General features: G+C 42.6%; 1 protein-coding gene across 1 annotated transcript; it reads left to right on the top strand.

Annotated features, from left to right (window-relative positions):
* Positions 1 to 5325: 5325 nt before the first annotated feature.
* hyal6 (hyaluronoglucosaminidase 6) lies at positions 5326 to 8251 on the top strand. The gene is made up of 3 exons (XM_084672416.1): positions 5326 to 6258; positions 7009 to 7098; positions 7778 to 8251. Exons 1-3 carry the CDS (start codon positions 5326 to 5328, stop codon positions 8249 to 8251), a joined length of 1497 nt encoding a protein of 498 aa, XP_084528542.1.
* The last annotated feature ends 4845 nt before the right edge of the window (positions 8252 to 13096 follow it).

The raw sequence follows: 13096 nt of genomic DNA, 5'->3' as shown, positions 1-13096 counted from the left end.
ACTACCTAACTGGTAAATCAAGTTACAGGGCCAGCAAACACAAACAGGTTTGACTTAATCCAATCTATTCAGGCGTGTAAAGAGATGTTGTAATTGGCATGGATTGATACTCCAGGAAAATATACTTAGAGGATTTTTTAATCATATTTTGTTGAAATGGAATAAGATGCATCACTTGGGTGTTGCCATTAAACCTTTATCACGTTGGGATGGGCCTACATAGTATTCCCCACTAGGTGGTGGTAGACAAGCACCATCCAATAACGTTTCACAACTTCATTCTCAATGAAAATTAATTGAGCTTTTATTCATGTAAACCCAACTGACTACAATTTCCGTTGGATGAAGTTCGAGTCTGCATATTTCCTGAATTTAAATTAGCTTTGGTTAGTTCAGGAGGAAATTAGAAACGACCTAACTCTAATTTAGTCTGGCGAAACAGCATCTTAATTAAATTCAGTACCTCGTCTGTGATGTTTGTTTCCTCCAAGAAATTGTGTCGACATTGACTGACAAAAGCCAGTGCCAAAGGTCTGACCTTCAAAGTCTCACTCGATGGTTCCAGTGCTGATTATCTGTTGATTTTAAAAATCAGTGGTAGTATTACAATGGTAGAGTAGGCTATATAAATAGAGGACTATGTAAAGAGACGCTGCAGACCCATCATATTAACATTATTATTTCCCAGACACAAATCCAAAGCGACTGAAAACCAGCTTTAAAGGGAATTGAGACCCTAAACATTATGGCATTGCCAAAATTAATAACTACAGTACCAGAATTATTTTAAAGCCTCATTGGCTTCAGAGGGACATGGGGACAGAGGGGAACTGCTGGTACCCCATTTAATGTCCCAAGGGAGCAAAGGCTGGATATGCACAAACCCCAGTTCTGGAAACGAACACCTCGCAAATCCGTTCTCAAAGCCTGTGCGTGACCACACAAAGTCAAAAACAGCTAAGCAACCTTTTGGTAAGCAGCTCCAGTATTTCTACAGCTGAAATGAGAGACCTCCACCACCTCTCCATCTCACTGTTGGTGTGGAAAACACAATGTGAAAGATGACAAGGCCAAGGAATGCTTAGTCAGTCATTTCAGTAACTGAGACCTGGCGTTTAATAAGGTTAATGAAAAAAAAAACTTTACGCACACCCTGTTAAGCTGTGTTTTTTTTACAGGAAATACTTAGGGCTTAGGGAATGTGCTTTGATGGCACATACTCAATGTGTTCAAAACAACTGAGTTAGTTTTAGGTGTTAAGTACAGTATGCAGACGTAGGATGTCCCTTTGCCTCTGCACGCAGTCCACATGTTTGGCTTGCAGTCATCCAGCTCCATAGGTGATGACTATGGGTATTTCTGTGGTGCTGAAATAAACATCCCATACCAAGATCTGTGTATGCATTTGGGCTGTTTTCACAGATGTAGAACAAAGATTAGTATGGGAATATTTTAACACTGTTCTGCAGAGTCAAGCACATTTACCTTTACAGCAGGCAAAAATGTACAGGCTAAAACTTGAATATTTCAGACTGACTATCATACAAGCACATCTAAATACTCAACTACTCTAATAAAGAGATGTACTTACAATTGATCTAACATGGTACCTGTTGTCTATGGTTTCTTTGAATGGGATTTTCTTGAATATAGCTCATAATTGCTATGTCTAGATGTTCAAACAAAGTTTTTTACAACATCAGGACTGACATCCATTGTTGGCCAAGTATATCAATACCCGGCAATTGTGTTGTTGTGTATCTTCATGTCCTCGGGCAGACAGGCCCAGGAGGAGGAGCCGAGAACACAATAGAGGGGCATCGCTGGCCCCCATGATTACCAAGGGACATGGGGACAGAGGGGAACTGCTTGTACCCCATTTCATGTCCCAAGAGCAGCGAAGGTTTGCACAAACCCCAGGAGAAGAGCCCTGGGAAGGGGACCATCGTTTGCCCCTTTAGGAGGACCAGAGTGGAACTAGATTGGCTCGTGCAAGCATTCAAGCGGCCGTTATCATCAATTTGATAAGAGGTATGTCTATGGGCTTTTATAGCTTTTGTTTAAAGGATGATTGGAATATCCATTTCCAAGCACATCTAACTTTGCATACACATTTCTCATATAGTTGCTCTTATACAGGGAATTTTGTGTGGAACTCATTAGTGGAACTTAGTGCCCTGAACTTCCCAGCACATGAAAGTGTACTGTAGCTTGATCTTGCCCGATGCGCCTGATGGGTGTGTATTTACTGATTTTTCAAAGGACCAGGATCACTGGTACTTCAGCTCTGAAATGAGTTATTGAACCTGAAGTGCATTGCTGCACCACAGTTAATCCACTGGCAGTGGATGATATAATAAAACCACCATCACATATGGAAATGGTATCCACCAAACTGCGGGAGGGATAGAAAGAAAGAAAGACCACAAGATCTGAAAAATACGAACGCAATCAAAGGCTGAAGAACCCTGAGAATGAACTGAGGGGGTGTGTGAGGGTTTCAATAAGAAATGGGTGACTGTGTGTCTGTCTGTATCCTGTGTGCGTCTTTGTGTATGTATGTTATTGTGGCACCATTTGCTCCACTGATAATGATAACTGGACAAGTTGAGTTGCATCAAAGGGGAAACCTGTTTCATAACACCAATCACTCATGCCCTCTCCCCCTCACTCTCTCCCCCTCCCCCTCCCCCTCCCCCTCCCCCTCCCCCTCTCCCTCTCCCTCTCCCTCTCCCTCTCCCTCTCCCTCTCCGCCTTCCATATGATATGCTGATCACAGACAAAGCCTAAATAATTACATCCCTCCACATGCCGACTAAACGGCTCATTGATCCAAACCGAGCAGAGAAAGAGACTGGCTGACATGTCCAGCCCAGCGCTGCGGTGAGGATTACAGTCTCACTCTGTTTACTTCCATTTTCCTACACTCTCTTCTCAACACTTAACCTCACGCCATCACAGCTCCCCAGGAGCACGTTCACACATTAGTACACAGAAAACACAAACTTTCACGCACGCACGCACCCACACTCAGCATCGTTTGTCAGTCTTCGCCTCACAGAAGCACTCACACTGTGCATTTTCTGTTCATCTCTCCCTTTACCTTTCTCACAGACGACTTGTTAAACGGCATCAAGTAACATTCAACACTATCCTTACTGGAGTTGCCTGGAATAGTTGTGAGATTTATACAGCTTTTATACTCCAAGGCTAGGGCATTTACTTCCAAGTCAAGGTTGGTCTCATACTTTCCATATAAATGAAGAGGCCATGGATTGTATTTCATTTTAACCTTACTTTGACCATTATTGCTCTGATTTAACCCATAGAATCAAACAACTGTAATTACATTGGTAGGGGGAATTAGTTTTGGTTGTTTGGTCAATATCTAACCCCCTACAAACACATCAACAGCCTGTCCTTAGGTATGTAAACCCATGGTGATGGATATATTTCGTCCCGACCAGCATATTTATTCAAATTGCAGACACATGGCAATGGTACACCAAATATCTTTTTTTTCTGTTGCCACAAAACATTGGCAAGAGCCTAATTTCATTCAATTGGCTTGCAGTTTCTTTACGAGAGGCTGGAAATGCTGCATGATATTAAAACACATGCAATGCAAAATTACACTTCATATTTAAATAATTATTTATGAAGAGGAAGTGCCTAAACCTTTTTGGGCAACATGAGGGTATTTTAATGTATTTACAATGTAGTACTTGAGCATTGCCCGTAATCCATTCAATTGCTTAGGATGGGAATGATGCATTGCCAGCTCATGAAATTGAAAAACCCAATAGTTAGTTTAGCAACCATGCTAAAAGTTCATCCCAATCCCATCATCTGGATTCAATCAGTTAGTATACTTGGCTGCTTTTGCAGTTCAACTCTGTCTATTTGAAGGAAAAAACAGCATCAAATACAGCATCCTTCGACAGTTTGGGTCAGACATTGTATTTTTGGGGGGTCTTTTTTGTGGCTAGTTGTTCCCAGAGGCACCGGGGCTAAATGTGGTCAGGAGTCTGCATAAGAGACTCCACAGCTCAGTGCTTGTGTTGGGCTGTGTTTGCTGTTACACCGGGTGGACATAGAAAAGCACAGGATTCACAGCATTAAGCAGAGTTTTCCACAGTTGGGCTGATGTTGGGTGTCCATCCTTGTGAGTGTGGTTAATGTGATGAAGCAGTTTTGCTATGGTTATTTCATGGTTTGAAATATATATATAAGCAGCCCACAATCTGACTCATATGAACTTTTATGTAGATTTAACCAACGGAAACCTTGAATATAGGATTGTTTTCAAGCGTTAACTTACAGAAACAAGCGGGTTTCTTTGATAGCCCTGTAAAAGAGCCTTCTGTAAAAAAAAACTCCAGATACTTTTCAATTGAGAAGTGTTTTGCTGAGAACCAACTTGCCAGGTTCAATCAGAAATCCCAGGGTCTTCCTCCAAGAACAGCAGAATCACTCCCTCATCCCCCTCTGCATAATGTTAAGTGGGGCAGTACATTCCCTAAATGTGACCACTCCTCCAACAGTGATGCAGTCATAAATGAATGGAGAATTCCCAGTTCTTTTTAGCGGTCTCCCGCTCTTCTGCTATGGATTAGCGGTGAGTGAGGATGACGGACAGTTTTCCACGTCTCCTTTGGAGGTAACCTCAGATACCATCCCAAGAGCTGGGTCAAACTGTCCCTAGCTCTGTTTGGAAAAGAGAATATCATCCCCATTACTAGCATGCCAGTGGATGCCAACTGCAATTAGACCTTGGGGTCTCAAATGGGCTTACATAAGAAGCTGGAAAGAGCAGTCCAGAAAAAAGGTTGACGAGGGAACCAAGTGTGAGAGAGACGGAAAGAGTGAGTGACGCCACAGTAGACAGGAATGCCCACACTGGCTAGAAAAACAAGTCCAAGTCTAATTAAGGCCGACTTTGATATGTAAATATCTTCACTGCGCATCACATTGTGACAAAAAACCCCACTCAATGCATCTTTGTTCTTAAAACCCAGGCATGCATCGACAGGCCTGGCCAGGCCCGTCAGATCTTGACAAGAGCCTATGCAGTCAAATGGCATTTTGAAAAGTATTTTGATTTTACCAGAATAGAGGCGCATTGTGCTGTGCGTGGAATCTGGAGCAGTTACGTGATTGACCCCCACTTGCATGTCCTTTCAGCAGCCTTAGCGATTATCTCTGCCCACTCGACCCAATGATGCGTTTACTCTTTCTGCATAGATGACACTTCACTCCTCTTCTTTTTCTTTCATGTTGTGCCTGGAACAGGATGGCTATTTGATCAATCCGGACCTCCGGGGGATGGCGCTGATTGGGCCCGGTATTCTGGTGGTGTTGGCCTTGTGGGTCGGGCTGAAGGTCGAGGTCCAGGCCGAGCACACCAAGCAGGCCCGTGTTCCTCTGATCCCCCATCGGCCGTTTGTGGTTGTTTGGAATGCCCCCACCGAATCCTGTCGGCTTCGCTTCAAGGTGGACTTGGACCTTAGCGTCTTCGACATTGTGGCGAACCTCAACGAAACCCTCAGTGGACCAAATGTCACCATCTTCTACCATAGCCACTTGGGGTACTATCCTTACTACTCCAGTACGGGGATCCCCATCAATGGAGGTCTGCCGCAGAACCAGAGTCTCTCCAAACATCTGAGCAAATCCAGGGCCGACATCGACAAGCTCATCCCACACAAGGACTTCCGGGGCCTGGGCGTCATTGACTGGGAGAACTGGAGGCCCCAATGGGTCCGTAACTGGGGTTCCAAAGACATCTACCGGAACAAATCCAAGGAGCAGATCCGGAAGTTGCACCCGAGCTGGCCGGAGAGCAAGGTGGAGATGGAGGCCAAAGAAGCCTTTGAAAGTGCGGGACAAGCCTTCATGAACGCCACCTTGCTTCTGGCCGAAGGCCGTCGGCCTGACGGTCTCTGGGGTTTCTACTTGTTCCCCGACTGCTACAACTACGGGTACAAGCAGCACCCACAGCGATACACCGGAGAGTGTCCCAACGTGGAGCACGTCCGCAACGACCACCTGATGTGGATGTGGAGGGAGAGCACGGCTCTGTACCCTTCCATCTACCTGGACCACGAGCTCAAGTCTTCGGCCAACACTGTCAAATTCGTCCACTACCGTGTTAAGGAGGCCATGAGGATCGCGTCCATTGCTCGGGCCGACTTCACACTACCTGTGTTTGTGTACTCCAGACCGTTCTACGCCTACACCTTTGTGGTCCTCTCTGAGGTGATTCATTGAGCCCCGTTTGAAAACCAGAACATTGCTTCTTTCCTCTTTTGCTTTCCCTGAGACTTGTCAAGAGCTTTGTAGCAGAGTACATAGTCTCATTATTTCTATTATTACGATTACCGTTTCACCCATCATGCTATCTTTATAAATCAGAGAATACTGTAAGGAGGTGGTGGAGGAAGGAGGAAGTAGTAAAGATGCACTTTGACTGTTGAAAAATTATGTTTTAATCTGCAGTTTTCTTCACTGAAAATGACTGATGCCTAAATAATATGAAATTGTTAATTTGACAGCCATATTCTTAAAAAAGTTATGAACTGATGCAAAATGCTAAAACACATCATGTCATGATAATCACGTCTGGTCACTAGTTTCCAGCAGGCCTCAGTCCTTATTGTGTGTGTGTGTGTGTGTGTGTGGGGGGGGGGGGGTAACTTCTGGAACTGTCAGAATGCTATGAGTGGAATGCCTCTTTGAGAGACCTTCCATGACCTGTGAAGGATTTACAACACATCCTTTTTATTCTAACATTGAAGGGTGAGGAGGTAAACCATCAGCGTCAAAGCCAGTCTAAATTAAGGATTAGAAAAGAAAAAAAAAAAACTGAGGAAATATTCACAAATTTAAAGCCCATGTGTCGAGATATTTTATGGAATCATTTAAATTTTACATGAATGTATTGGTATATCTATTGTATTGACATTTCATTAATTTGTATGCTTGTTTTTGATGTGTTTGTGCCCTCAGAGTGACCTGGTCCACACTATTGGGGAGAGTGCAGCTTTAGGAGCAGCAGGAGTGGTGCTTTGGGGCTCCTCAGAATATGCCAGAACTCAGGTAACAGTGTCCATAAAAAGAGCAAAATGTCTTACACTGCTTTCTTAGCACCCTTATTGAGCAAGCCATGTAGCATTTCATATACATACTGTACAAGGGGAAATGTCACTGGTAACAAACACAAACAACGCCGTCACCTAAGTTTTTAACAAATGGTGATGAACGATCCATGTCAAGGAAAGTCAGAATTCTCTTGCAATTTCCCTCCATCTTCAGTTCTCAGTGTCTCCAAGAATAGAATGTTTCCATTTGGATGTTGTAGCCAATGAGCGCACAATGTCTGTTACAAACTGATTTATATCAGACAGTGGTTGGGTGCTCTGTTGAAATGGAGAACATGGTGATTTGGTGGCTTTTGCATCAGTTGTAAATTGCATGCAAAATGTAATTTATTGGCTGAATTTGGCTTCAAGGGTGAGATTGGTTAAAAATATGGGAATTTTCCGTTGGGCAAAAAGCTTTGCTTCCCAGGGTGGTATTCCTGTGTGGCACTGCCTAATTTGTCATTTGTATTGAAATAAAGATATATTTAACAGCCGACAAAAGTATTTGGATCAGGAGTACTTGCTGTTGCAGTTGCTTTGAGGGTTTCTTTGTCAAATCATCATTACAGTTTGTACATTATTTTCCAAAACAAGTTCTCTCACTGCTTCGTGTTTATGTTCCTCGCTCCCTCCAGAGAAACTGCCTAGCGGTAAAGAAGTACATAGATGGTCCTCTCGGCCACTACATCATCAACGTCACCTCCGCCGCCAAGCTGTGCAGCAAGGCTTTGTGCAAGAAGAACGGCAGGTGCGTCCGCAAGAGTCTGGAGTCGAGCGCCTACCTCCATCTCAACCCCCGGTTCTTCCGCATCCGCCGCAACCCGGGCCTGAGAGGCCCGCGCTTCCACGTCAGTGGCCATCTGAACAACCACGACATCCTGGACATGAAACACAAATTCACCTGCCAGTGCTACCAAGGCTGGACGGGGGTTTACTGTGAGATGCCCCAGTCTCCGCCTCCTCCTCCTCCTCCTATGCAGCCCATGCCCCACCCCAGGGACAACGGTTTGCTTGGAGACATCCTGATTATCCTGTCCCTGCACTTCTCCTGTCTGTGTGTCATCATGTTCCTGGGACTGTGTCTTATTATCAAGTGTTTGATTTTGTAGAGAGTGGAACGGCTCAGAGTCCTTGGACAAGGACTCCTGATGTACATGTTGCAGTTCCAGCCCAGCCAAACCTGACAAAACCGGATTACCTTTCCAATAGGACAGAACCGTGGGCACACTCCAATTTTTAACATTTTCTCCAAGGATTTTGATGAGAATAGCAGGAGACATGATGGCAACGATTGTGAGAAAGGGTCTGCACCAAAATAACTGGTGTTTAAGGGTCAGTTAGTGGAATTTAAACTTCTGAAGCTATGAAATGGTCATACTGTTCTTTTTAGGTATGGCAATAAAGTGTGTAAAACACATGTTGAATCAATTCATAAATATATTTTCAATAAACTCTGAAGATGGTTAAAACATTTCTATCTGCAATTTAAAAAAATCCATTATCAAATTTAAAAAGCCAACCATCAGAAATTATCTCTGTGTGTGTATGTGTTTGTAAAGATGATAAAGAAAGTGTGTGTGTTTGTGAATGTTTACACGAGGGGGAGTCTGATTTATGGAAAAGTGGTTAGCAGTGTGGCAATGTGGTCAAAGAAAATGACCAGAATTACATTTACTCATACTCCCCAGCTCACAAAACTACCAACAATTTAACTTGCGTCAAGTTTTTGCACTTGGTTTTTAACACCCTTCATTAAACTTGATTTTAACTTGAGTCAAACGACTCCTCATCAAGAAACGTGTGCAGCTGCAATATTTCCACATTTACTCAGATAAGAAATCCACGTTATTTAAATCAATGTTTTAATTAAACATATCCTAAATGTTTAAATTCACAGCAGCACCGTTCAGTCTAAATATTTCCATGAGACATTCATTTCCTTGGTGTTAAAAAAAGAGCTTTGCTGTAGAATAATGTTTAGACTGAGTGAGTGATAAGATCAGGCACACCTATGTTGCGTTAAGATCAAATCCTTACTCCCAGACTCGACAATTCCCCTTCCAGGCCAGTAAAATAAACACTAAATCGGTAATGTTGTTAAAAAAACTCCACAGACTTCCAACACCGGTACAAAAGACAGAAACAATCTCCATTTAGTATCAACACTGCAAAACCTTTGCTAAACTCTGAACTTCTATGAATTTGTTTGAATCCAGAGCTTCATTGATCTTGAAACTATTACAAAAACAGAGCTCAATGTACCGTGTACACTGTGGCTCAGAAGTGGAAGAACACACCTAAAATGTTCTGGTCCCAGACAGATCCGGTGACAGGAATGTACTGTTGGATCTGTCGATTTAAGAAATCCTCCTCTGGTTTTTAGGTGGGTTGTGATGGCTGTGTCCAACACAAGCAAAGCTGGCCCCACTGGGAGGCAGACAGGAAAGTAATGCCCAACACGAAGGGCATGAGCACTGCTTGACCTCAGAGCAGAACGCTACAAACACTTCAAAGTGATTATGTGTGTGTATGTGTGCATGTAAAAAAGAGAGATGTGATTGACAGGGAGACAGAGAGTGAGCGACTTATCTTATCTATGAATAGAAGTGAACAGGAAACGTCCTACCCAGAGCGTGACTCACTTCCTTTCTGGACGCAAATTGTGAATCATCCCACCATTCAAAGCTACAATGGGAATTTTTAACCAAGTATGTTCACTGCTGATTCAAAGGCTGTTTGCGTAAAAAGGTAAGTTCAAAATGAAAAGACACAAATGTACTCTCTTCAAACTAAACGTAAAGCAAGTATGCTACTTGACAACAGAAAATGACAAGTTGGTAACTAGGCCTGAATACACACCTCATAAATACTTGAGATAAGGTGAAGGTCGAGTAACAGCAGCACCAAACAGCAGTCACAACAAATAGTAAGCCTGGGGGAGTTGTGTTGAGAAGCGGAGTGGGTCAGCTTTTTGAGAGCTATTGGCTTGTTTTAACTGTCAACAAGATAAAGTGTGTTCCACATTCTTAGACAGACATAATCATAACACACAGAGGAATTACAAACACACCACCAAGATGTTGACTAGTTATATGAAAGGTACCTCTGAATTGGTTTGAAAATAATAACACACAAAGTCTTACGTTTTTATTTGACAGCGTCTGCTAAATAACTTTAACAAGAAAATTCAAAGGTCTGCTGGTTATTGCCCTGGGTTAAAAATACAATAGATTTCCCCCATGTGTTCTTAAGTGCCTTTGAATGACTTTGACATGTTTTGGTGTCAGAGACACGTTGTATTACAGTAGGATTACTGCTGTATGATTGACGGCTTAGAATGCTGTCAAAACCAAGTTCATAGTGCCCAAGTTGTACATTGTCACTCATCTAAACATGGACAAACTCGCAGTTAATCTGAGTTGAGACAAATTAAGCATGCTAAGGCAAATATGTACTGTATCATTTCTTCACTAGTTTCATGAGGGAATGAGATCGCCGTAGTGCCATATCATCATGGGCTCCTTCCCTCAGTTGACACTAAAAAGAGTCTTTTCTTTTTACAAGACCGCTTTTACAGCCAGAACAAAGCCTACAGTTCTGGCCTCAGTGTCTAGTGTGTGTCCTCCACTTACTGTCTACTGAGGAAAGAAGAACAACACAATGACGTTTTGGTGTTTGTCGGGTCTGAATCCGGAGTACATTGACTTACTTCAGCACTCCAACCTTCAAACATTTAATTGGCACCATTAAACTAAATCATGAGTGGCTAAGAATATGTTGTATGCTCCCGAATGTGAAGGTATAGTTTGAAAGTAAAGAAGATGACCACCAATAAGGTAGGCCCTCCATAACACTGACTGTCCTGTCCTGGCCTCTAAGTGACCTGTTTATCTTAAAGTTGTACATTTTTGTAGTCCAGCTATCAAGCTCATCTCCTGGAGCTGATTTAAGACTGGGAGGTTACCGTGGTAAACATCCCAGGCCCCCTTCGTGCACAAATACCTAACAAGGCTGACGAGAGCTCTCCCTTTGGAGTTTCATCTTCCCACTTCCACTGTCTATACTTCCCCCCAGAGGGGAAAGACACTCCAATTACCATGGTAACATTTCCTGTGCCTGGCACGGTGGAATGGAACGAGGACTTCTACACAACACGTATTTTTCTTTTATGTTTCCAAGAACACAAGAAAACGTCATTTATGTTTGAACCAGAGAGACCTATTTGATCAATCTCATGAACTAATTTGTTGTTAAGCTGATGAAGCCTGCCATGGTTGCCATTTTGATCAGTTAAAGTTAAAATAGTCAGGCACAAGCAATTGAGTTACAATATTCAGTAAAATGCTTTATTGATGAAAAAGTGCAACTTTGAAAGGGACCATTCTTTCATTATGGATCACGTTCAAACCGAACAGAAAAACATACTTCCTGCCACATTTGAATCCTGAATACATTTCTAGCAAGCACACAAGGGTGTGGACGCCTGAAACGTCAGGAGTTGTTTGCCAGTCAAGCATGGGCCAAGATATCAAGGACATGTATTGTAAAACTCACAGGACCCTACATTTTTACCCTACAAGTCACTGTGGAAATAACCAAATATACCTTCAATGTGGATGAGCAGTGAGACATATCAAAGTAGATCAGACTACTTCACTGAGTCCTCAACGTTTTTTTATAAACTGTTTTAATCTATCAAGTACCAGTTTAAAACATGAAACCCTTTGGAATCACAACATTTAATCCCGACTGTTCAAGGACTACATGGACACAAAATGACTGAAATATCCTTTCACCAACACAACTAATAAGCTATTTTTACTCTCAAGCAATCTTTGAACCCACTCGAAAAGCTGACACATACGTCACACACACACACACACACACACACACACACACACACACACTAATTGTCACCTTCCAAATCTATAGTTGCCTCAGCTGGCAGGAACTCTGTCATTTACTCTGTGCCTTGAGGAGCAACATTTAGTGCTGAGACCAACACAACGCCATCGTCAATAATCCACAGCTCCTTCCGCTAACAGCGAGCATGTGGAAGCACTTGGCTATCTTTCAAATTAAATGTTAAGATATCCTGACCAGCAAACTGACTGGTGACTACAGAGCCCACGCTCTGCCAAAGATCTACAAACGCCAAAGACACAGACAATTTTTCAAATTTAAGTTGATAGGGATTGTCAACCATTTAGATGCAACAGGGTGTTTATTGCCTGTCAATTCAAGATTGCTCACATCCATGTTTAACCATGTTGAATTAGTTACACTCCCTTCTAAGTTGAAACACCCGCCAACTGTGCTATTCACTTTTTAGCTGTTCTGTGATGCAGTTGACTAAAGAGGTGTTTCAGCAGACAAAATGTTGAACCTGTACTTGAGAATGTGGATCTCCATTACACACAAACCAATCAGTATTCTCTATTTAGTGTTTATTTCAGTGTAGACCATAGGAGATATTGCCACAAAAATGCATTAGAAGCATAACCTTGTAAGCAATAGACTTTTCATTTTCATGTGCTGAAAACTTTAGCGGTATGTGTTGCTTCAGCATAATAAGCAGCTTGGAATACCCTCAAACCAAACTTGGATCTTTCTTGGGTCCAGTGGTTTCTGGTCTTGACCAAATCTCAGAGGGTCTTGCTAAAACGCTAATGACAAATGTCTCCATAACACAGTTCAGTCCTGGCCTGTTCTCCAAAACCCACTTAATACTGTTCAAAACAAAAAAATTCTCACAGTCTTTACTTGTCAGAGCAAGAGCAGAGTGGCAATCGAAAAGCATTGCACTGCTGAAAGGTGAAAAGGTGTGTACAAGAACATCTGCTACTGTGATTTGTATTTGTAGAGACCTGTTTGGAAAATACAGTCAACATCCCCAGTCTGGACAAGCCAGCGAGTATAAGAGAGAGTGAGATTTCTTCATGTGTTTATGATTT

This window comes from Hypomesus nipponensis, chromosome 14, assembly GCF_054491055.1.
Source record: "Hypomesus nipponensis isolate SF chromosome 14, ASM5449105v1, whole genome shotgun sequence".
NCBI classification, from domain to species: Eukaryota; Metazoa; Chordata; class Actinopteri; order Osmeriformes; family Osmeridae; genus Hypomesus; species Hypomesus nipponensis.
Note: the sequence above shows the minus strand (reverse complement) of the source record. Positions and strands in the feature narration are given on the sequence as shown.

Bases quoted from the DNA above. Each gene is read 5' to 3' on its own strand.
- hyal6 (XM_084672416.1), top strand. From the start codon at position 5,326: ATGGCGCTGATTGGGCCCGGTATTCTGGTGGTGTTGGCCTTGTGGGTC. The intron at 6,259-7,008 runs GTGATTCATTGA...TTGTGCCCTCAG, and splicing joins CCTTTGTGGTCCTCTCTGAG to AGTGACCTGGTCCACACTAT. The intron at 7,099-7,777 runs GTAACAGTGTCC...CGCTCCCTCCAG, and splicing joins CAGAATATGCCAGAACTCAG to AGAAACTGCCTAGCGGTAAA.